The 24,770-nt window shown below is 56.8% G+C and overlaps 1 protein-coding gene across 3 annotated transcripts in view; it reads right to left on the bottom strand.

The window, feature by feature from the left end:
- Positions 1-1,949: 1,949 nt before the first annotated feature.
- The window catches only part of TRPM2 (transient receptor potential cation channel subfamily M member 2), a 51,849-nt gene continuing 29,028 nt past the window's right edge, over positions 1,950-24,770 (bottom strand). For all 3 annotated transcript variants that reach the window (XM_043474545.1, XM_043474547.1, XM_043474546.1), the window contains exons 13-33: positions 23,310-23,447; positions 21,973-22,102; positions 21,653-21,798; positions 20,729-20,841; positions 20,142-20,355; positions 19,542-19,660; positions 18,818-18,950; positions 18,198-18,369; positions 15,725-15,908; positions 14,493-14,674; positions 14,140-14,272; positions 13,086-13,173; positions 12,835-12,922; positions 12,073-12,230; positions 11,395-11,471; positions 11,109-11,210; positions 9,481-9,567; positions 8,898-9,003; positions 7,344-7,445; positions 6,036-6,152; positions 1,950-5,387 (exon numbers count right to left, since the gene is read on the bottom strand). In XM_043474545.1, the coding sequence (XP_043330480.1) occupies positions 5,262-5,387; positions 6,036-6,152; positions 7,344-7,445; positions 8,898-9,003; positions 9,481-9,567; positions 11,109-11,210; positions 11,395-11,471; positions 12,073-12,230; positions 12,835-12,922; positions 13,086-13,173; positions 14,140-14,272; positions 14,493-14,674; positions 15,725-15,908; positions 18,198-18,369; positions 18,818-18,950; positions 19,542-19,660; positions 20,142-20,355; positions 20,729-20,841; positions 21,653-21,798; positions 21,973-22,102; positions 23,310-23,447 (2,715 nt within the window). In that variant the 3' untranslated portion in view covers positions 1,950-5,261. The remainder of the gene's footprint in view (positions 5,388-6,035; positions 6,153-7,343; positions 7,446-8,897; positions 9,004-9,480; positions 9,568-11,108; positions 11,211-11,394; positions 11,472-12,072; positions 12,231-12,834; positions 12,923-13,085; positions 13,174-14,139; positions 14,273-14,492; positions 14,675-15,724; positions 15,909-18,197; positions 18,370-18,817; positions 18,951-19,541; positions 19,661-20,141; positions 20,356-20,728; positions 20,842-21,652; positions 21,799-21,972; positions 22,103-23,309; positions 23,448-24,770) is intronic.

Below are 24,770 nucleotides of genomic sequence, written 5' to 3'. Positions count from 1 at the left end.
CTTGGGCCATTCTCAGTTCCTCCTAATCCCCCCAGATTCCTGGATCTCTGGGAATTCCTGGATTTCTGGGCCTGAGCAACAACCCCACCGACAGCCTATCCAGTAGACCTGGGAATTCCACAGCAGCCTCCCCTGCCCCGCACCAGTACACACACCCCCTCCCCTGGTCTCTCACTCTTCCTGTTGTCCAAGTTTTGTTAATTTTGTTGCTCTTCTTCAAGAATCGAGTTTTGAATAAATTCACCATGCCAATTCTTAATTTTTCCCTCTTTGGTTACATCTGATTTAGTCTCTGTCTGAGCCCCTGTCTGAGCCTCTGAGCCTCTGTTGATTCCGTAGCTATTTTTTGAGCTTTTTGAGTCATAAACTCAGATAATTTACTTTCACTCTTGATTTTCAAATAAGTGCATTTAAGGTCTTAACTGTTTCTTTCTGAGACTTCCAGCCACATCCCTGAGGCTGTGACTTGGACCCTCTCATTGTCTTGTTCTAGCTGCCCCAGTGCAGGTCTCGGGCAGAGGTAGAGCACGTGGAAGCATGCATAGCCCCCCCACCCTGGGCATTCCATAAGCAGCACCCAGCCCGCAGGTCTCTCTTGCTCTGAATCCTAGGCAGTGGGGTGGCCCTGGACCTAGTGCTAACCAGAAACCCAGGGCCAGCAACTGCTCTGCCCCTGGAGACACGGTCGCTCCCCATTGGTCCTCTTGCCCAGGAAACTAGAGGATCCAGAGTGAGGACAGAAGCCCCCCATCCAGGGAGGGCTGAATGCGGGGGCGGGGACCAGTGTCCTGCCCTGGATACCACTTGGGTTCCCTCCCAGCTGGTCAGGGGACTGGTCACTCACGTCCCAGGCAGACACCTGGACCCACTGAGGTATTTCCTGTCCTCTTCCGGTGCATGGCTGCCTCCGGTGCTGTGGGTGGAGTGTGACCACAGTGACCAAGCTGCCTTGGGAAGCTGCTGAGACCTCCTTGGTGGTGTGACGTATGCTCACTGCTGTGAATAGTCCATGTCTGAGAACCACGTGTCACCTCTGGACCTTGTTATTGGGGTGGGTACACAATCACACACACACCATAGAACATGCGTACATAGATGTGCATGTTATACATCCTTTATTATACAAATATGTATTATACAGATTGTACCTAAAAAATATATTGCACACAATTTAAATATAAACAAATATATGTGGAAATGAGACATAATGTACATGTATAACATATAACACGTATTTATGTATAAATACGCACATGTAGGTAAGGTAGGTAATAGGTAGGTAAGGGGCTTTCCTGGTGACTCAGACAGTAAAGAATCTGCCTGCAATGTAGGACACCTGGGTTCACTCTGTAGGTCAGGAAGATCCCCTGGAGAAGGGAATGGCTATCCACTCCAGTATCCTTGCCTGGAGAATTCCATGGACAGAGGAGCCTGGCAAGCTACAGTCCACGTGGTCACAAAGAGTCAGACATGACTGAGCAACTAACACTTTCACAATATTTAGGTAAACACGCTCACAAACACTGCACAGAATGACCTCAATCCTGTTGATTGCGTTATTCAAATTTTGCCCTATTTTTTGTTTGCGCCTTGATTCCTTGATTTCTAAAAGAAAAATCTTAAACATTACTGTGAGTTTGCCCATTTCTCCTGGAATTTCTATCAATTTTGCATTTCATATTTTAAAAGATATGATGCTAGATGGAAGTTTGTGTTCAGTTGAGTCTTGACTCTTATGACCCCATGGACTGTAGCCTGCCAGGCTCCTCTGTCCATGGGATTTCCCAGGTAAGAATCCTGGAGTGGGTTGCCATTTCCTACTCCAGGGGATTTTCCTGACCCAGGGATTGATCCCACGTCTCCTACGTTGGCAGGTGGGGTCTTTACCACTGAGTCACCTGGGAAGATGGATAGCAGTTCACAAAACTGCTACCTTCTTAATGGATTTGTACCTTTTCCCACTCAAATTCCCCCTTTTTTCTTAAAAGGACAAACTCAAACCTTAAGTTCTGTCCTCTGCTGGACCTGCATCCACACCTTTTCTTTGGAGAGTGTTTGGTAGGCTGACTCCCTCCCTACTATTGTCAGCTAAAACATGTCTCTTTGGGGTGATAGAGGAAAATATACAGAAAAGAAGAGAAATTTGTTGTTATCTTTTATCCCAATATAAGACTCACACTTTGTGTGTGTCATAATTGCTAATATGTTTTGATTATTTTCTGCCATCTTATTCCATGTGAACCATCTTCCACTGCTATTTTCTCTTCCTTTGACTAGGTTTCCGCTTGGTTCCTCTGGTGGTTTGATGTTATTCCTCTCTCTCCATCCTCTGGAGGTTACCTGGGCTGTGATATACATTTGCAGGTCTCACTGCCTGCATTCTTCCCCCAGCACTGTGACGGTCAGCATCTATTTCTTCCTTGTGACAAGAGGAGACCTTATCTCTACTTGTATTGGCTGCGTTCATTCCTCTGCCAGCTCCCAGGGACACAAGCTGGGATTTCTATAAGAACTATCATTAAATATTCTTTTTACCTTATGCCTCAACAGTGGTAAAACTTAGCCCTACATTTAGTAGTTTCTTTGCTTCCGCAGAGCTCAGTCTATGTGTGAAACAGGTCCTTCCCTCTCATGTTCTCTGCCTGCCTTTTTTCTGTAGAGAAACTTTAGCCAAGAACAAGTTTAATCAGAGAAGTGAAAAAATACAAAAGCAGAGGAAAACAGTCAAATGGGACAAAACAATAATAGTCAGGAAGCTGAGTCAAGGACCTTTAGTTCTTCCTCCAGTGCTATAGAGAATATTCTGAGCCATCTCCTGTGAGCTGTCCTGTAGATACTGAAGCCCTTACCAGGTGCAGAAGTTAACTATTGATGCATAATGACCAGAGTGTAGCTATGACATAAGCTGCCACAATTCCAAGAACTGGCCTCAAGGAAATGGGAACAAGCCGACCCTGGAACTGAAGATTAATGAACTTGAGACAATCAGGGTGACGCTGCTCAGACCACTGAGGACCAATCACCAGATGACAGTCAGAGCTGACTGTGCTGTTTCTGTGTGGAGTCCCTCCCTCTGTCCATGAACATTCTTGCCCACTGATTGTTAGTAAAGTGGGGGAAGTCAGCTTTTGGACAGGTGTCCACCCTTCCCCTACCCCTGTTGCTGGCATCCAAAATAAAACAAACTTTCCTTTCCACCAACCTGGCCTCTTTATTGTCTTTTGAGCAGTGAGAAACTGGACCCCACTTTTGGTTACGTGTGTGTGATGGACCAAATGTTCTGTGTTGTTGTTTAGTTACTAAACTCACATTCGACTCTTTTGTGACCCCATGGACTACAGCCCACCAGGCTCCTCCGCCCATGGGATTTCCCAGGTAAGAATACCGGAGTGAGTTGGCATTTCCTTCTCCAGGGGATTTTCCTGACCCAGGAATCGAACCCACGTCTCCTGCATTGCAGGCAGATTCTTTACCACTGAGACACCAGGGAAGCCAGATGTTTGTGTCCTGTTTGTGCTTGAACCTGTTTGTATCCCTTCCCCAAATCCCTATGTTGAAGCCCCAATCCCATGTGGCTGTATTTGGAGCAAAGACCTCTAAGGAACTAAGGTTAATTGAGGTCATACAGTAGGGCCCAGACATGGCGGAATCAGTGCCCCTCTAAGAGGAGAACTAGAGACCCCTCCTTCCCTGCACACTCCGAGGAAAGATCACATGAGGACGTGGAATGAGGCGGCCAGGAACAAGAGAGGCAGAAGCTTTAGCAGGAACCACCCTACCCACACCTGACCGCCACTCCCAGCCTCAAGGACTGCAGGAAAGTGAGTGGTCTGGCTGTGGTCCTTTGTTACACAGCCCAAGCTAACTAAGAAGCCCAAGCTTTTCTGTAATTCTTCTTTGATAAGTTCTTTCGGAAAGGATGCATGAGAAGCACGTTTCAGACAGTAAAGAATCTACCTGCAATGCGAGAGACCCAGGTTTGATCCCTGGGAGGGGGCAGACCCCTGGAGAAGGGCATGGCCACCCATTCTCGTATTCTTGCCTGGAGAATTCCATGGATAGAGGAGGAGTGAGTTACAGTCCATGGGGTCACAGAGAGCCGGACACGACTGAGCGAGTAACTTTCTTTATGCGTTTTAAATGTCTTTATTTGGTGCTGCCACTTAAGCGCTAGTTTGGCTGGATCTGTAATTCTAGATGAAAAAAGAAAACAAAAAAACCAAGGACCCCACAGTGCCTGAGCACCTGCAGGGTGGGGGCAGAGGAAAGCATGAGCGGCTGAGCCCCAGGTTGGAGGCTAGAGCTGGGATCTAGGAAAATGAGGAAGAGGGAAGGGGTGTGTGTGTGTGTGTGTATGTTGGGAAGGTTGCTGATTGGAGGAGCAGTCATGAATTTGGACTAGGGGGCTGCAGGGTGTCCACAGGAGACCCCCTTGGGCCCCGGGAAGTTTGGCTGTGGCTGGAAGAAGTCCTGTGACTCAGACACAACCCCCACCACTGCTCATGTCTGCAACTCCATCTGAGGGACAAACAAGAGACCAGTGACACTGGTGGGGAGGGCAGGTTTGGTGCGGGGTTTGCACAACATCCCAAGGCTGCTGACGGTCTGTGAGTTGCTGATACTAAACTGGGTGGCCCCTCAGTCCATACCCACCACCCACTCCTCCCTGGAGGAGGTGGGAGGGACCACCATGTGCAGGAGAGGTCCTACCCCCAGTGCTTCTGCGTCCTCCCCACCTGGACCCGGGACAGCACACAGGCAGAGACCTCCGCAACTCAGGAGGAGGTGGGAGCTTGCCCTCCTGCCCCACCACGGGACTCAACCCTGACGGTCATGGGAACTGGGGTCCCAGGCTGCCCCAGGCCAGGTGAGGGTCTGAGTCAGGGCACAGTGGAGGCCCTCTCGGGGCCGTGGGCCTGAGGAGGAGGCCACAGGGAGTGCTGACTCTCCGGGGAGCACTGGCCTGGGGCAGATGCACTGCTGGGGTGGACGTGCTGCTCAGAGGATGTGGCCAGGAGGGCGTCCACAGGCCACCAGCAGGCTCAGGAGAGGCAGTGTTGGCTGGCGGAGTCCCAGTGGCCACCTTGACCCTGAGGCCCTGCCTCATGGCCAGAGCCTGCCTGTGCCCTGCTCAGCCCTCCTCCCAGAGCACCCCAATGCCTCCAGTTCATGAGCTGGCCATGAGGGGCAGACACTCCCAGTGGGCCGTAGACGGACCAACCCCGCCGGCCCCCACAGAGCCAGCCAGGCTGGGTTTCTGGTCAGTAGTAGGCCTCGAACCAGGCAGCCACTTTCTGGAGGATGGCCTTGTGGTTGTCATACAGGGGAATGCGCTCATCCACCACCTGCCAGCGAATGGCCATCCCCTCGTCACAGGAGTACAGATGCTGTGGAAACAGAGGTGAGTCCTGAGTCCCCCCCGAGCGGCCCTGCCCTCACCCCCACACCCCGAGCCCATAGATGGCAGAAGGACAGTGGAGACCCCAAGACCTGGCTCCCAGCCCTGCTACAGACTGGCTAGCGACCGCTCCCTTTGTACTTCTACTGAACGGTGCCAAGATCATCCCCTTCAGGCACAAATCAGAAAATGCCTGTGAAGCCCCAGAAACCTTGAAAGGGTTGGGGGGGGGGGGTAATAGCCTTATTCTGGGGTTTTCTGTCCTGCAGACAAGGCATGGGTTTTGTTCCCTGGGACTTCCTGGCCCAGTTCTGGATTCGGGGTCTGTAGGGGGGTCAAAGTACACAGGACGATATCCCCACAAGGGTGCATGAACCAGCCTCACCTGGGCACAAGCCTGGAGGCCCCAGGGTCCTCCTCTGCCCCACCCACCTGCTGCTGCCCTCTGGCCTCTCCCGGCTGCCCCCACGGACCCTCTGGTACAACTCAAGCTCCACAGCCCCCTTCTCTGGTCCTGGCCAGCTCTGGCCCCAGGCCGGGGAACCCCTGAGACTCCTCCCTGAAGGCCCCAGGGCCCCTCCGGAGCACCGATGTCCCCAGCCCCCGTTCCTCCAAGCCTGAAACCCAGGCCACATACAGAGTTCAGCCTCTTGAGCTCCATATCGCTCTGGTCTTGGAAGTGGATGCTGACAGCCACCGTCTCGATCCAGGCATTGTCCGTGTTCCTGGGGTCGTCCACGTATCCTTTGTACACCTGGGAGGCAGCACAGGTGTGATGGACCCCTGATCCCCTGGCTTTCTCCCAAAGGGAGGGCCCCAAGCCTTCTCTGGGCCTGGGCCACTGTGAGCACGGCTGTCCACCATGCCTGAGCCCCACCTGGCCTCTCCCCGCCTCGTCCTCCTGCCCCCAGCATGGCCTTCAACTCGACTGACCCATCATAGGGGCTCACAGCCTCGCTCGTCACCCTCTTGCTCTTTGGCCTGGCATCCTGGCATCCAGACCTGCCTCGATTGCCCTTGGAAGGATTAAAAAGGATGGGTGGAACTTCAGACTAAGTAAAAGAAGCCAGATATCAAAGGCCTCACGCTAAATGATTCCACCGACAATAAATGTCCAGAACAGGCAAATCCACGGAGACAGAAGGCAGCCTCGTGGGTGCCAGGGACTGGAGGGGGTGGTGAAGGGGGTGACTGCTCAAGGGTACGGGCTCCCTTTTGGGGGTGACAGCACATTCTTGAACTAGACAGAGGCAGGGACCACACCAGGCTGTCCATGCACCAAAGGCTACTGAACTGCTCACTTCAGAATGGCTCATTATATGTTGCTTAGATTTAACCTCAACAAATAAAGTTCAATTATTTTTTTCTAAGTAAAGAAAAGAGAGACGGTGATGCTCCCTCAGGGGCTGCAGCAGACAAACCACACGGAACTGCTGGGTTTGTAGGTCAAGCCGTAAATATCAGCAATTGCCTACTTCATCCTGAGATGCAACAGAGGCAGAACCAATGACTCAGACACTCACTTGGAGGACTGCTTAAATAAATCATGGCGCAGAATGCTACGTGGTTGTGAAAAAGAGCAAGGTGGATTTGGAAATATAGACCTAAAACTATGGCCTTTGGAAATTCACTGAAAAAGCAAGTTCTGTCTTTGTGCCCAGCTGTGCTCAGGGCAAGAGTGAATGTGAGCTGGCCACCAGGCCTGCCCTGACCCAAGGGCAACAGAGGCTGTAGGCCGTCCTTGACCTCGGGAGGAGAAAGCCCAGACAGGGAAGGAAGGCGAGGGGCCCAGAGCCAGGTCACATGGTCCCAGTTCTCCCTCCAGGAGCTGTGGGCAGTGGGGCAGGCTCCCCACCCAGCTCCTGCAGCCTGCCCAGCAGCCGGCACAAACACACACCCCAGGGCCCAGACGCACAGATGGGAGCAAAGTGAAGAGCCACCTCACCTCCGTGCCCTGAGTCAGCAAGCTCTCAAAGGAAGACCAGAACTCTCTTCGCAGGACCTGCTTTAGCTTCCGGGGCAGCACCTCTCCTGGCTCCCGGGAGCCCTGAGCAGAGAGGGAGGCGGGGGCAGGTGGGCAGGGTGGTTTGGGACCTGCGTCCTCTGGCCACCCACTCGGCATGGGCAGCGGGCCAGGCCCCTGGAGCCTCAGGCGGATGAGCCTCTGGCAGCAGCCGCCTTAGGGCCAGAGTGACATTGCCCAGAGCCCACTGTCCATGTCAGCCCAGGAGGCCAGGGTGTCACAGCCTTTGAGGGGTACCGGGCACTGTGGGGGAGCCAGCGCCCTGACCTCTGCCACCTGGCCACCAGCCAGAGGGCTGTGTCTCATCTGTGTGCATCCCCACCCCACCTCCAGCCTCTGATCCAGTGCGCTGGGCTCCTGGCCACTCCTGACGCACCCTGCCCTGGACACGGGCCTGCACCTGCACTCCCCTCTCCACCCATCCACGGCACCTCTCAGCCCACATCACATCTACTGCTCCGGCCTGGGAGACGCCCTGCCCCGCACTGCCTGAGGTGGCGGGATCTTCAGCTGTCCCTCAGGGAACAGCTGCCCATTGACATTACCCAGGAAGATGCCCATTGTCAAGAAAGACTGAAGTGCTGGAGAAGGAGGTTGAAGGGTGCTGGAGAATCCTCTGGAGGAGATGGCCCAGCCTGGGCTCAGAGCCCCCTCCCTCACCTGGAGGGCACAGGGGTCTTGGCTGCAGAAGCCGGACTGCCTAGAGCCTGGAATCCTGGCTGGGGTCTAAAGACCCTCAGGGAGTCTGCCCCATGCACACGCATTAACTTGCTGCCCTCCCGGGTGGATGCCGGGAAAACCCAGTGAATTCCTGCTGAGCTGGGGTAGATTATGGACTCCAGGGGCAGGCTCGGGGAGGGGAGAGCTGTACTGGGACACTGGCCTGGGGCCTGCGGGTGCACGGTCCTCCTGCCTGGACCTGTCTATTCTGACCCTAGAGTAACAACAGGGTTTGGGAGAGCAGAAGGCAGATGGACAGGTCAGAATCCGAGTGGTTGGACCGCTTGGACGGGACAGGCCCAGCAGAACACACCCCAGTTATGTTGCCATGAGCCCGTCAGTCCTGCAAATAGCTGCTGCCCCGAGCTGAGGACACGTGTATGCCCCACCGTGCCCCCAGCAACACCGTCCTGCCCTCGGGGCTCAGCTTAGGTGCCAAGGCCAGGGTAGCTGCATGCCCAAGATGCCCCACCCCAACCCTGAGCTCTGCAGGGGCAGCCCCAGCCCTGAGCCTGGTGCCTGGACCCAGCAGGTGCTCAGTCGGCGCTTACACTCCGAAGAGCACCTGAACCCATCTTCACAACCACCAAACGAAGAGCTGGGAGAGAGCACTCCTTCTAAGGCAAGGACCAGCCTTTGTCTTTCAGAATGGGGACAGCATCCAAGCTGTCCAGGGCAGCGACTGCTGGTGGCTGGTGACCTGTCGGTGGCAGAGAAGGCAAAAGAGCGCGGGGCCGGGGACAGCGGGGGGCTCACCCCAGGTAGCATCCAGTGCTCAGAGGGGCCACGCTTCACCACCAGCACCTCCAGCATCTTCTTGACGCTCTTCCTGCAGATGGCACCATCCAGGCTCCGCCTCCAGCTGCAGGAGGATGCAGGGGGAAGGGTCAGCCTGCCCCTGCCCCCGCCTGGGAGGCCACCTGCTAGGCCACCAGCACCTGCTCCAGGGGAGAGGAACCATCTGCTCCTGTAACCTCCAGTCCAACCAGAACGGGTCAGCCTTGTTGGACAGTATTTTTCTACCAAAAGCCTTAAAGAACCTTAAAGAACACCCTGTTGGACAGTATTTTTCTACCAAAAGCCTTAAAGAACCTTAAAGAACGCCCTGGACCCAGCCCTTCCCCCTCTGTCACTCTGGAAGTGAAGGGTGAATTGGCATGGATCTTTGCATAGTGACAAAGTCCTCCCCAGGGGGCCTCTGAAGGAGAGGACCCACAGGGAAGTGAGTCAGCCTGCAGGGAAGAAGGGTTTGGGCTCTCCTGGCAGCACCCACATTCATCCCTTGCCCCACCACTGGGTGGCGCGCTGGGCGACACTGTGCTCATCGGGGGCTACTCACCGGGTGATCACAGGCTGCAGCGTGTGATTGGGGCCGAAGCAGCTGAGGTCCCCGCGGCCACGCAGTCCCGTGCGGCCCATGGGGTTCCTGGGTAGACAGGGGTCAGCTCAGCCCACCGCCAGCGGCTGGAGACCCCAGCCAGGGCAGCAGGCAAGGGCTCTGCAGGGGCTGTGTGCCAGTTCCACCCACAGCTGCCCTGGCCCAGGGTTCTTGGAGCCCAGGCAGCTCCCCTGGACAGGACCAGGGAGGAGGCCCAGACCAGACCCTAGAGCCCAAGGGCCCCTTGACCAGGCTGGGTGACTCTGCGTCACACACTGGGGCTGTCCACTGCAAACCCCGCCTCTCAGGGGCTCCAGGGTGGGCGGCGGCTACCTTGGGGTGGGCTGGAGAGGAAAGGGGCCTCTGGGAGCAGAAACCAGCCCCACCGCAGATGTCCCCCACAAAGAGCACCTGACTGACCATGGCACCATGCCCGAGGGCCTCAGCTGGCCTGTGAGCTGGCATCGACGGTCCCCACCTCTGCCTGTGACACTTGGCCCTGTTCTCTTCCTGCACACCGTGTCCCCCCCCATGCCCTCCCCCGTCCAGGGCTGGGGACACTCCTGGTCACCTCAGTTTCCCTGCCCCACTCATCTCCACCACCCCGTCCCGCAGCTTCTATCCCAGTGATCACCCCTCCCTGTTCCAGAACGTTCCCAGAGGCCCACCACCCACCTCCTCCCGCAGGCAGTTTCCCTCAACAACCCCTGCTCCATGGGATCTCCAAATCCCAGCTGACTGTGATCCTGTCCCCGGCCTCCGCCTGGTGGTGCAGCCTCCCCAGCGACCCTCAGACCCCAGGCCAGCACACAGTAGGCATCCACCAAGGGCCTGCTGGGCCTGACGCCACAGAGAAGGCATCTCTACATTGACTCCACACCTGTGCAGTGGGGCATACCGTCTCTACAGCACAGACCTGGAAACGTCAGCCCAGCAGCCCTTTAACATTGCCCCTGCTTTATTCTCACAATGGGGTCCATGTTTGACCCTGTCTCTACACCTCAGGAATGGAGGTCCTAAAGGCTGTGTCAGAGAACCAGGGCGCAGTGCCCGGGCCAGCAGGCCCAGCTCACTGTCCCCACCCCTCCACACGTGTCCAGGGAGACGGCCAAGTGTGGGCCTCTGGGGTTGGTAAGAAAGTACTTTATGTTGATGTTTCTTTCTTCCATAGCTTGTTTGTTTTTATCAGAAAAATTTAAATCAACCCTGAATGTTCATTGGAAGGACTGATGCTGAAGCCGAAGCTCTAATACTTTGGCCACTTGATGCGAAGAGCTAACTCATTGGAAAAGACCCTGATGCTGGGAAAGATCGAGGGAAGGAGGAGCAGGGAAGCAGAGGATGAGATGGTTGCATGGCATCATCGACTCAATGGACATGAGTTTGGGCAAACTCCAGGAGATAATGAAGGACAGGGAAGCCTGGCGTGCTGCAGTCCATGGGGTCCCAAAGAGTTGGACATGACTGAGTGACTGAACAACAAATCAGAAAAACACCAACTTTGCTGGAGACGAAGCCTGACCCCAGAAGGAAAACCACAGAGGTGGCTGAGGAGGGCTGGAGAAGGGGGAGGGGGTGGGTACACTCACAGGGGGAGCCCGTCCCGCACTGCATAGACTCCATGGAAGCTGCGCCGGTCCAGCAGCCCATCTACCGAGTTGTAGCTGATCTTGGACAGAGGTTCCAGGGCACTGGAAGGGAGAGGAGAGGTTGAATCCCCAACAGAGATGGCGGGAGGCAGAGTGGCCACAGTGACCCCTCGTCCACCAGGGGGCTCCTCCCTGGCCACAGGCGCCCCCAGCCACATGCATCCCAGCATGTTCCAGCCCCCAGGGAGGATGGGGAGCCCACCCAGGCAGGAAGCAGGGTACTCACTCCCCCACGGGGTCCACCAGGTCCTTGTCCTTCCTGTCGGCGGTGTAGAAGGGCGGGTTGTACATGAGGAACTCCATCTGCGGGACACAGGGTCTCCTTGACTCAGACGGTCACCACCCCAGGCTGGCCGGCACCCAACACAGCTGACTGCAGAGCCCTGGGAGCGCCCACAGGATGCGGAAGTCCGCGCTGGGCTGACCTGACACACACCTGGGCCAGCCGTGGTCAAGGGGAGCCTCCCCAGGCGGGAGGACGGGGGGCTAGGCTGGATTCCAGAGGGAGGAGTCCCCTGGCAGAGACAGGAGGAGTGACAGCCCGGGATGTGCCAGGAAAACCAGAGACGGCCTGAGGGGGGCACACCCCCAGGCCTCCTCCTTCTCTCCCTCTCACTCTCCACCTCCAGCCTCCCCAGCACTCAGAAAGGGGATAGGGGTTGTTCTCTGGGGATGGGGGCTTGAGGACAAGCGGGGCAGTGGACCCTGTGTGGATAGCAGCCCCAGTGTCCAGGTTCATGGCCCAGCTCCACCCCTTGGGTCTCGTGGACCGCGCTTCCCTCTTCATCTGTCCCTCATGGTCTTTCGAGGCTGCAGTGGGTTCAGCTAGCCTGGGGCCCAGGCCACTCCCCCCAGGACACTGGGCCCCTGCAGCCTGGTGGGTAAGGTCAGCACAGGCACTCACCTCCCAGGGCACCTTCTCGTTGGGCACCGGGAATCTCAGGACAGAGCAACTTGGGTAGAGCAGGTGCCGGGCATTCACGTGGTAGGCATCGCCGGGGTCCTCCACCTTTGATCTGCTGTCCAGCTCAGGGTCCTGCCCCGCTGAGGCCTTCTGGGGTACTGGGAACGGGGACAGGGACAGGGCCACCCACTGAGGTCCTTTCCCCCAATTTTCCAGGCCACCTCCACCTCTCTGAGCCCACTTTGAACGCCAGCCCCAAAGAAAGCACCCTCCCTAGGGTCCCCATTACTGCAGCCCAGGAGGACTGAGGCCTGGGCTCAGGCCCCCATTGCCTGCGGCAGCTCCCAGCAGAGCGTTTGGTAATCAGCAGGATGCATAAGCCCTTCCAGAAGCCTGTCTGGCTGAAAGGGCAGATGGCTCCTTTGGGGCCAGCAACAGCCCAGGAGGGTTGCTCGTGACCATTTCTTGGCCAGCTGCAAATCCGGGAGCAAAGACGTGCTTTCTGTCACCCAGTCAAAGTGAGCGGGTCTCGGGTCTGCTGGACCTGATGCACACGGGGAGGTCAGGGGGCCTGGGCCAGGCTACCTCTGGAATCCCCCAGCCTGGTCAAGCCGGGGGACTTGGCCATGCTCAGCACATGTAGCCATGGGGTGAGTCATGAACCCCAAGGGGCTGGGCCTGCTCCTCTCCACCCCACAGACACCTGGACACAAAAGAGCACAGGTGGGTAGAGACCAGCCGCTGGCACAGCCACCCACTCACCCAGAGTGGGGACACCTTCTTCCGAGCCAAAGCCACTGTCCCTCAGGGCCTTCACAATCCAGTGCAATGCTGTGGCTGTCTGGGCCACCTGGAACACATGTGCAAAACAAGATTGGGCAATAGGTGCCCGCACACGGGATGCCCAGCTCCCCAACCCCCTCTTCCCCAGGCAGCCACGTGACACCCGGGGCTTGGCCAGGAGGGCCATCAGAACCGTCCCCAGAAGCAGAGGGTCCCAGCCCAGAGCCCACCTGCTCCTCCAGGGAGGCCAGTCTCTGCTCCACGGCGCCCGACTGCTTCAGAGTTGCCATTTCCAGCAGGTCCACTGTGGTATCCACCCTGCAAGAGGACACAGCTGAGTCCCGCGGCTGACCCGGGGTCTGGGCGCGGAGAGAGCCTGGTGCCCTTTGCACGTGGGCAGCCTGCACATCCAGCAGCACAGGCTCCTTCGGCTCCAGTTTCAGGCTTCTTCCTCTTAATTTGGAAGGATTTACACTCAACGGTTCCATAGAGAATGAGCACCGCCTAGTGGCACAGGGGGAAGACCTCACAGCCAGCGATGCCCCAGGCTCACAGGGCCACCAGACAGCCGCAGGGGCGTGGCCGGCCAGAGGTGCAGGTGTGCCGAGGACACACACCTGCTTCCTCACCTCCATATGCCTAAAGGTTGTCAGTCACAAACTCAGGAGGGACAGAGCGGCCTCTGGGCAGAGGAGGGGACGCTGCCTCCGGGCACCAGTGGGGACTCTGAAAGGGGGAGGGGACACTGTTATTTGGGAAATGTTTGCTGGTTTTGGTCTTAGTTTGCTGCTGCTGCTGCTGCTGCCAAGTCACTTCAGTCGTGTCCGACTCTGTGCGACCCCATAGACGGCAGCCCACCAGGCTCCCCCGTACCTGAGATTCTCCAGGCAAGAACACTGGAGTGGGTTGCCATTTCCTTCTCCAATGCATGAAAGTGAAAAGTGAAAGTGAAGTCGCTCAGTCGTGTCCAACTCTTAGTGACCCCATGGACTGCACCCTACCGGGCTCCTCCATCCATGGGATTTTCCAGGCAAGAGAACTGGAGTGGGTTGCCATTGCCTTCTCCAAGAAGTTTGCTACAATGTAGGAATTGCATCAGTTGGGCCTATGTGTTCATAGGAAGAACACTTCCACAGCCAAGCATCCATCCAAACACCCTGGTCTTTTCCCCCAGGGTTTCTGAGCCACCTTCTCCCAGAGCCTCCTGCTCCACAGCAAAGTGACAGACATTTCAGGGACCACAGGGCTGCAGCGTCAGCCCTGCAGAGATCCCCAGCCCCGTACTTGTCACTGATGTCCTGGATCTTCTGCTCTGGCCTCTGCTTCCGCTGGAACTGCTGTTCCTGCAGGTAGTTCTCCTTCAGGTAGATCTCCCAGGACAGGAGGGCCGCCTCCTCGTTCTTCTCCAGCTTGTTCTCTGTCCGGGAAGGGGAGCCTCTGACCCACTGGGGGCCCCGCAGGGAGGGGCAGAGGAGCCCGTCCACGCCCAACCCCAGTGGGCTGGCGGGAGTCCAGGGGCCTGAGCGGACTGCATCTCCCCTCCCCCAGCCCGAGCTTCCGGGACGCTCAGAGGAGCTGCCCCCGGATCCCGGGTGCGCCCCAGACGCGGCTCTGGGGACCAGGGAGGGCCAGCTTACTGAATTGCTTATGCCGCTTGGCGGGGATCTTCAGCACGACCCTCTTGATGAAGAGGTGCAGGTGGCTGAGGAGGATGAAGGGGGGTGGGGCGGGGGGCCTGCCCTGGTACTCCTCGATCAGGTCGTGGCGCTGGAACTTCCAGATCTGGTCCGTGCGCTCCTGCACCTGCTGGAAGGTGTAGCTACAGGGGGCGGGGAGCACTGGTTACCAGGAGCACGGGCCACGCAAGCTGGGTTATACCAACTGTGTCACTGCCTGAGTGTGTGCCGTGACGGCCCACAAAGGCACGCCAGGGAGGGCAACCCAGACACAGGAAAGGCAGCTGAGCACCTGGGGGCCCAGAGGAGAAGGAAGAAAGAAGACTAGATTTTAGAGCCTACAAACCTCGCTAGAGGACAAAACAGAGCTGCGCGTGTTGGGAGATGGATGGTGTCCTGCACTGGACCCTAAAAGGGTCTGATTCCCCTGAATCTGACAAACAGAAGGGACAGTGTCTTCAACAGGCCGACATGCTCATTCTCCACACCCTGTGTCTCGTGAGGGTAGATGTCAGCTGGCCCAAATCTCTGACAGAGGTCCTCGGAGGAGGGGAGGAAGGCTGGGCAGGGCTGAGACACAGCCGCTGCCCACTGGGTCTCTGGCCTCTGTCTATCACAGCCCAGCACTGGGGCAGGGTCTCTTACTGTTCAGAGCACATGGTAAATCAGCAAGTGGTGACCTCATCACCCTAGCTGCTGAAGAGAAGAGAAACCGTGCCCAAACTGGCCACAGGTCCCAAGGGCCCTTCTGCAGAGGCCTGGAGGGGCCTGAGGGGGTGGCGACGCCCTGAGCCACAGGGTCAGCCTCCTGGGCACCACGGTCAGGGCCGGCCCTGTACGCCTGCTTTACATGGAGAGCAAAGACAGGTCATCTTGCATCACAGGATTCTTAACAAGTGTGACACACACGCGTCCACCACCAGAGATGACCTCAGCCAAGTTGCTGCCCATCATCCACCTCCCTCTGCCGGGGCGGGAGGAGTGAGACTTCAGCACCCCAGCCCATGGTCTCCGAGCACAGGGCCCGTGGGCTGCCCCCCACCAATAGTGCCCGTGTTGGACGCCATGGTCACCAGGTCAGCCTGGGTTGAGCTGGGTCCTGGGTCCCAGGCTCTGCACCATCCATACCGCCGTGGGCCGGGGGGAGGGGGGCGGGCAGGCAGTGGGGTGTGCACCCCACACGTGGCACTCACTTGAACATGGCGATGAGCAGGTTGAGCAGCAGGATATTGGTGAAGAGCAGGTAGAGGCAGAGCAGGAGGACGGTCAGCCACTCGGGGAACATGGGCTCCTGCCGTGCCTGGTCGATCTCGGGGCACTTGGGCTTGTAGGGGTCCGTGCCGTTGGGGCTGCACTGGTCTGGTCTGAAGTTCACGCCTGGGTCGGGATGAGGGGGCAAGTGAGTCCAGAAAGCCAAGTGGAGTCACAGGGGCCCTCGGGCAACGACCTTACAGGCCTGGACCCCTGCACATCTGGGTGACCTCAGCTGTCAGCTCAAGCCCAAGGGAAGCCCAGAGAGGGCCAACTGTCTACACCAAGCATCCTCGCGGGCAGGAAGTTCAGCTGCCAGGAAAGCCCAAGAGCCAGACCTGCACTCCAGACTGGCACATGCCTCCCTGGGATCCAAGCACCCCACCAGGGCACTTCCTGGGGGTGTGTCATCCACAGGAGGGACTATGTCATCTAAGTCACAGGTCCTAACCCTGGGAGCAGAATGTGGCAGGAAAGACATCAAAGAGAAAATGAACAACTGTCGTAAAGCAAAGGGAGACATCAGAAAGGAAAAGTGCTGCAGAGGCGACATTTCTGTATGGAGCAAGTGATTACAAACCAAAACACAGCTCCACATTTGCAGAAAAGTAAAGGATACATAGTATTACAAAACATAACTATATACTCCGTGCATTTAAAAATCTGCGATAAGGGCTTTCCCTGGTGGTCCGGTGGTTAGGAATCTGCCTTGCAGTGCAGGGGACATAGGTTCAATCCCTGGTCCAGAAAGATTCCACATGCCTCGGGGCAACTAAGCCTGTGCACTAAAACTACTGAAGCCCCCACACCCGAGAGCCATGCTCCACAACTAAGGAAGCCAACACAAAGAGAAGCCCCCACACTGCAACTGGAGAGTAGCCTCCACTCATTCTATCTAGAGAAAGCCTCCTGCAGCAGTGAAGACCCAGAACAGCCAAAATTAAATACTTAAAAGAAGAAAAAGACATCCAGATTGGAAAGGAACAAGTATTTGCAGATGACATGATCGTAGCAAGTCCCCCAAAAGGCACCTAAAAACTATTAGAACTAATAAAGATGTTCATCAAGGTTTCAGAATACAAGTTCAATATACAACATATAGTGTTTTTCTATACAGTAAACAATCCAATTAATAAAACAATTCTACTTACAACAGCATGAAAAAGAATAAAAACATTTAGGAATAAGTTTAACAAAAGAAGTACAACCTATATACTGAAAAGTAAAATATACTATGGAAAGAAATTAAAGATCTAAATACGTGGAAGAAATCCCATGTTTATAATCAAAATCCTCCTGGATGTTTTTTTTTTTTGGAGAAATTGACTAGATCACCCAAAAATTCATGTGGACCCAAGGGACCCAGAGGCCAAAACAATCAGGAAAAATAGAACAAAGCTGAAGGACTCACACTTCCTTTAAAGCTACACTAGCCAGGACCATGGTGTTGGCACCAGGATAGACACATAGATAATAGGAATAGAAGAGATAAACCCTTTTGTTAACAGTCAACTGATTTCTGGGCCGGGAAGATCCCCTGGAGGAATTAAATACGGATACAGGTGACAATACAGATGATTAACAAACATTACACTGAGTAAAAGAGGAAAGACACAAAAGACACACACATGTGAAGTGTCCGGAAAAGGCACATTCTACTCTGATGCTGGGAAAGAGTGAGGGCAGGAGAAGGGTGACAGAAGATGAGATGGTGGGATGGCATCATCGACTCGATGGACATGAATCTGAACAAGCTCCGGGAGACAGTGAAGGACAGAGAAGCCTGGTGCGCTGCAGTTCATGCGGTCGCAAAGAGTCCGACACGACTTTGCTACTGAAAAACACCATCATCAATAGAGACAGTAGACGACAGGTCACCTGCAGTTGGAGGGGGGGTGACTACTAAAGGGTATGGGGTGACTTTTGGGAGTGATGCAAGCGTTCTAAAATTAGATTCTGTAAATATACTAAAAACCATGGAAGTGGACACTTTTTACAGGTGAGTTTTATGGTATGTGAATTCATCTCAGTGAAGCCGTGACAGAGAACAAACTCTATGTTCTCTCCACTCAAAAAAGGAAGACTTATGTCTGACTGCAGTGGGAGGAACAGAAGGAATCAGGTGGCATTTGATGGGGGAGGAGGGGGTGTCAGCTGATGCCCCAGGCCACATCCCCGACCCACTTTGATCTCCCTGCAGCTGCAAGGTACAGCCCAGCTGCGGCCAGCTGATGCCTGCCCCACTCAGCTGATGGGACCCCAAGTGCACCCATCTCTTTCTTCAGGAGCCACGGCCCCTAGGCAGTGTTGAGCTAGTGGGATGTGCCCAGTCCTCCCTCCTCCCACTTCTGTGACCCTGGAGGAACCCCACAAGGGTGGCACCTCCTTTTCCACAGCTGTCAGGGCCCGTCCTACCGTCAATGTAGGTTGGGAGCTGCCCGAAGATGGTGAGATACGAGTGGTAGACGGCCCCCCGGAAGATCCACTCCACTCGCCTCTCGTTGTGGATGAGGATGGCCTGCTTGGCCACCCCGAAGGACACGACCCACACGGCCAGCAGGAAGAGGAAGAAGAAGACGTCCTTCATCTGTGGGAGGGGGGCACCAGTTGCAGCCACACCACCCCACACTGTCCCTGCCCACAGGGGGGCCCCCAAGTGCCCTGCAGTGGACAAGACTCCATCAACCCTCACAGCATGGCTGCATGGAGCCAGGAGCTCCAGGGGACAGCCTAGAGGGGCGCTGGACACCCCATGAGGAGTAGGAAGGGTTGTGACCATGACCCAAGAAGGGGAGCGACAGGAGCTATAACAGGGGTCAGGAATGAGCTGTGATATCAGGGAAGGCTGCCTGGAAGAGGCAACATACAGGCAAGACCCGAGACAGGCACGCTAGGGTGTGGAAGCAGAGTGGTGACTTGGGGTCCTGTGGGGTGTGCTGTGCCCTGGGGTGGCTCAGGCCCCCCTTACCATCATTCCAGGGTGCTACAAAGTCCCCCTTATCATCCATCCTGGGGTGCCTTGGGCCCCCACTTACCATCCGCTTCACAATGATAATCTTGGGCCCCAGCGTCTTGCTGATGGTGAAGATGTGCATGAGCCGCAGGCAGAACATGGTGAAGTCCAGGGAGAGGATGATGCGCCCGGTGTATAGCAGCGAGGGCATGAGTCTGCAGGGGAGCAGGGCCTCAGCTGGCCGCCCCGGGCTTGGCCCTAGCCCCCTGCCCAGCAGCCCCGGCCCCAGGTACAGCAGTGAGGGCACAAGCCTGACAAGGAGCAGGGCCTCAGCTGGCCGCCCTGGGCCTGGCCCCAGCCCCATTGTGACCCCAGACCCCAAAGCACTAAAACTGGGTGTAAGTTCAGGAGCAGAGCCTCCAGGAGGGTCCGGAAGGCCACCCTCAAGGCAGAGAAGCTGGGCCTCCTCGTGGGCATCCTGGGAAGCAGCAGGCTGGCCCAGCCCCTCCTGCTCATGAAGGGGTCACGCAGGGTAGACACGTGCCCTTGATGGACTGTGGAGAGGTCAGGGCCCCGGGCTGGGATGCAGGCACTCCCACCAGATAGCTCCCCATGGTGACAGAGCCCACGTCTCTGCTCCGGCTCCTCCCTGTCCCTGAGTGGGCAGGGCACCCTTGGCACAGACATATCCAGAGAGGTGCTGAAACCACGAGGGGACCCCAGCTCCCAGCCTCACCCCAGCCCAGCCCTGCGCAGGCTGCTCCCTTGATGGGACGGGAGGGCCACCTGGAGGGGAGGCCACTCACCGGCAGGTCAGCCCCGCAATGAAGAGCAGGATAGCACACACGTCCAGCTTGTTCCAGAAGTCACTGAAGTACACGATCACTGCCTTCCGCAGCCCATTCCCGTCGGGGTCGTAGAAGAGCTGGAGAGGGGAGCAGGGACATGCGGGGCTGTGGGTCATCCTTCTCAGTTCCCCACCAGCAAACTGGCCTCACTTCCTGGGCAGCTGAGAATCGGGGAGGGGCTGCTAGCAGGAGAGGTGGCCCCGACTGAGCCCAGCTCCCCTCCGAAGAGGGGACCCCCACACTTTGCATCATCCTTCACAGGGGAGCCAGGGACTCACAAAGTCCAGGACACCACTGAGTGATGTCACCCTTGGGGTGATAAGAGAGTTTCAAGCAAAAACCAATGCCTTGAGGGGGTCGGGTGGAGGAGGAGCAGGGGCAGGAGCGGCTGGCGGACCACAGGCCACACTTTCCAAGGGACCTCGCCCAGCTCTCAGCGCCCACATGGGGCTCACTGTGGACAGCATGGGGCCAAGAGCTCCATGAGAAAGTGACCGAGCCCAGGGTGCTCCTGGGGGTAGGAGGGTCCGCGGGTGGAGTGGGAGCGGGCTGGCCCACCTGCCGCAGCTCCTCGCACACCAGGGAGAAGAGCCAGACGTAGATGAGGTACTCGCAGCCGGAGGGCTGGGGCTGGAAGTCCACCATGAGCACGTAGGCAAACAGGCAGAGGAAGGCGAAGTAGGACAGGATGTTCATGTGGAAGACGACCACGGGCGCACTGAAGAAGGCACGGACGCGGGCCAGGCCCCGCTCCGCCTGCAGCCGCTGGTTCCTGCGGAAGACGAGGGCAGGGGAGACCACGGCTGTGAGGGGCCAGCTCAGCCGCAGGTCACACCACAGAAGGGAGGCCCAGGACTCGCGGCTGGCCACCCACCCTGCACGCATGGCTATGGTGGGGGCTCAGCCAGACGGCCCTGCAAAGAGGTCCCCGAAGGGCTCTCAGGTTCCTTTAGGGCTATCACAAAATCCTCAGGCCATGGTGGGACTTGCCCCCGGTAGATACTGGGCGATGGCAGTTCTCACCCCTCCCCAGCGTGAATCCCCTCCATCCTGGGACCGGTGGCAGCAGTGAAGACTCCCAGAGCGGGTATTTGAGAAGGGAGGTCCAGCCCCAATCCCCAACAGCCCTGCAGCTGGGCTGGCACCTGAAGGAGATGAGGCCGGTGTAGAGCAGCGGGAAGACCAACATGCACAGCACCACGCGCCAGAGCCCATTGTCCACGCCGAGCTGGCCCCACCACACCTTGGTCAGGAAGGCCTGCGGACAGAGGGCGGGTTTCAGGGCGACGGGCCCCCCACCCGCCCTGACCCTGTGCTCCCTGAGACTCCCGAGGAGGAGCGACTCTGCAGGCTCAAGCACAGCACCCTGCCAGGCCCACAGGTGACGTGATTGGCAGTGCAGTGGGCAGCTCTGGTCCGGCCCTGAGTCTGCCGGCCCAGGAAGAGGCTCTGGGGGCAGGATCAGGCTCTCCTGGACCAGGCTCTCCCAGGCCAGAAAGTGGGGCTCAAACCCGGAGCCGGGCTATATCCCCTTGCCCCACTCTCACCAGCTAGCCCCCTGAGCTCTCCCTGGGGGTGGGCAGTGTGGGCAGAACGCCTCCCCACCAAGCCCCTGGGATCCAGCATGGCCAACTCAGGATGGTGCCGTGGATGTAGTGACGGAAGAGACTGTGCTCCAAGGAAGCGCCAGGGCTCTGAGGGTCCCTCCGGTGCAGTACATGTGTCATGTCACCAAGGCAACACCAGAGCGTCCTGTGAGCTTCCATGTATCCCTCCTGAGACCCTAGGTAGCAGGGGTCGGGAGAGCTGAGGCCTGGCCCTGGAGGCCTGCTGGGGGCTCCCATCCTGTGCAGAGGTGAGCCACCGCCTTCACAACTAACCACCCGCTCTCACTCAGCATTGGCTCTCTCCTCGGCAAACAGGGATGAGGGTGTGCCTGTCTGCAGCAGGTGACCAATGGCCAGCGCCATCCCTGGGTCCCCACAGGACCTGACATGGTGCACAGGAGGCTGTGTCCGCTCCTGCAGCCCAAGGCAGGTCTTTCTGGAAGGAGGCCCCCAGAATGTCACCTGGATGCCCCCGTGAGACACGAACTTCATGTCCTTGGCCTCCAGGGCCAGCTGCAGGCAGGTGGTCCTGCCCCAGGCCTCCGACACACGGACCAGCAGCTTCTGAGCCCTCTCCTCATCCTTCCGGTAGCACTCGGTGAAGACCCCTGGATGGGAGAAGTTCTCATCACAGCAGCTGGATCCTCACCAGGGGGAGCTGCAGGCAGTGGTGGAGCGCGGCCCCTCCACACAGCACAGTGGGCGCAGGGATGGGGCGAGGACCCCAGGGTCACCCATAAGGAGCCGGGCCCGGGTCTGAGGCTGTGGCCCCAGAAGCTCACCAATGGCTCTCTGTTCATACTCGTCCGCGAGCACCAGCATCTCCTCCAAGCTGTCCGTGTCCTCCTCCTCTTTGGACAACTCCTTCAGGATCTTGCTGCAGGCCAAGGCTGCCGCGATGCAGTCCTGGCTCTGGGTACCCCGAGGGAGCCACCATGAGGCTCTGGATGGTCCTGCCCTGGGACCTCCCACACGCCGCCGCCCAGGCTGATGAGAGCAAGGGCCCTGAGACAGCACAGGCTGCAGGGCGAGGACTCAGTGTGTGCTCCTTCCACATAAACCTCTGGGCTCACCCCAGGTTACATGCAAGCCCTGCTGGCGGTTAGTCTCCTGCAGGCCAGGCAATCCCCTTGCTCCCCAAGAATACAGACTAGACACAGACACTCAAATAGCCCTGCTGGTACAAGGCCCAGAGATCTCCAGGCATCTGGTCAACCCCATGCAAGGCGCGCCGCCCCCACCCCCACCCCAAAGAGGAGAAGCTGGGACCTGGCCATCACATGACCCTGTCCAAGGCCAGGGGCCTCACCCTTGGTGGCACCCCCAGTCCGAGGCACCAGAGGGGTGCCAAGAGAATCTCACAGGAGGCTCTCAATACTCAGCCCAGAGGCCCTGGGTCTGAGGGCAACACTGGCCCGGGTAAGGGGTTGGTGTCAGAGCCTGAAAACCTGAGTTTGGTTTTTCTGGCCAATAAGCCCCACCAGGCATACTCAAGGCCACAGTCGGGCCGGCTCTGTCGCCCACCCCGTCCCCCAAGCACCTTGGGAGAGGGCACACCTCCTAGAACCTTGGTGAGGGGGCAGGTTGCCAGAGCCTCTGCCAGGACCCTGAGGGAGCCGGCTCTGAGAGCAGCCTGGAAATGCTGGCTCAGAAAAGCAAGACCTCTCTGAGAAAAACTATGAAACTTTACTTTCCTGTTAAGAGGAAAGCCAGCTTGAAATACAGGAAAACCATGCGGGGAGTCCTGGCCTGCAGTGCTCCGTTTCTTAGGGAGCTGCCTAGCCAGTCCCCGCCATGGGTGATAAAGCCCCATGTAGGCCCGGTGACCAGGAGCTGCCTGGCCAGTCTCCTTCATTGGCAACGAAGCCACACTCAGGCCCAGTGACCAGGAGCTGCCCGGCTGACTGGTGGGAGTTCCCAGACAGCCCAGCCACAGCCTGGGGCAACGGCATCTGGGAAGCACCCATCTTAGTAACAGATCATGCCTGAGCCCTCCAACCATCAATGGGAAGAGAAGCGGCCCCTCCAGGGATGGAATGAGCCTATAGAGTCCCCTGACCTGGGCAGCCATGGGGCTGGAGCCCTGTCACTGGTCCACTGATAGTTTCAGTCTGCTGACCTGAGCCCAGATGATTTCTGCCAGCTCCCGGCGGTTCTGCACGATGGCCCAAATGAGAAGATCACGGACCGGATCTATGGTGAAGGTAGCTTGGCCTGATGAACGCTTGTACAAGGGCCGGAGACTCACTCCCTGCACCTGTGAGCAGCGGACAGTCAGCGACCCCACCTGGGGTGGGGACACCTGTTGAGGGTGCAGGACCTGAGCTCAGCCCCACTATCCATGGAGGACGAGCCCTGAAAGCCACTTTTCCAACAACACTCAGATGGTTCTCATGCATACTCACGCACACTAGGGTTTCTTAAGCACCACTCTGGAGACATGAAGAAACACCCAGGAAGTGCAACACTCAGTTACCACCCACATCATTTGTAGACCCCTGCTACTCGCCAGGCATCCCACTGTTCCTTGGTCTTATGTGATGACGTCAAAGTCTTTCTCTATGAAGTAAAATTCTAAGACAGTCTGTTAATAGATTCATGCTGTGACCTCCTCAAGGGAACCTGCAGTGTTTCTTGCAGAGAAGACCAGCAAGAAAGACCAGACGGACAGAGCCACGTGTGAGTGGGAGGGCTCTGGCCCCAGACACACTCAGTCTATAGTGACACAGTCTACAGTGATTCCAGGCTTCCTGACCCATCAGTAAATAAACACATCCTCAGACAGTCTGGAAGCAATTCCCAGAGAACACATTTCCCACATCACACACAAAACGACACTTTAAGTGATTTCAGAAATTGTCTGAAGGCTCATCTTTATGAAAAAGAGAAAGAAAAGTTAATTCATCTTCTTAAATTACAGACATGGTTCAATATGAGCTTCCACTTGGTACTTTCATAAGCATTTTCCAACTAGGCATCTTAAATATACTGGAATCAAGAAAACTAGCACCATGAATGTACAAAACTGTCAGGAAGCATTTAACAAAAGGCTTCCTGTGTGCTGTTTTGGATCTGTCAGGAACCCTCTGGCCCTTATTGATTCCTGAATATTCAGGAATTAAGAGGAGAGGCACGCCTTTCCCAGGGCTGAGGAATCCAGGCATTTCTCATTACAGTGATAAGTACCCTCTTCCTTCTTACGAAAAAGTTATTGTTTGCAAATCTCTCTTTGATAGGGATTGTCTTCTGTTTTGTAAGTCTGGAATTTTAATCTTTATCTTTGCTGAGAATAACCACCTTGTAAGACAGTATATATGCCCAGGCCATGTTGATTAAAACACCTTTGCTCCATCAGAGGTTTGGTCCTCGTGTCTTTCTTTCTTTCTTTCTCTCTCTCTCTATCTCTCTATTTCTGGCTAATTCCTTGAAGCGCGGAGGCCCGCTGAGCTCACTTTCTTGCCCGGGTTTCTAAGACCTCTCGAGAAGGCGCACTGTGCCTTCACCCACTCAAGAGGGCACCTGGTGCCCACGTGCAGCAGCGCCAGCCCTAAGAACAGGACTCTGTTGGCTTTCCGTGTAA

Source organism: Cervus canadensis, chromosome 7, assembly GCF_019320065.1.
Source record: "Cervus canadensis isolate Bull #8, Minnesota chromosome 7, ASM1932006v1, whole genome shotgun sequence".
Lineage (NCBI taxonomy): Eukaryota > Metazoa > Chordata > Mammalia > Artiodactyla > Cervidae > Cervus > Cervus canadensis.
The sequence above is the reverse complement of the archived record's forward strand: the minus strand, read 5'-3'. Positions and strand labels throughout refer to the sequence as shown.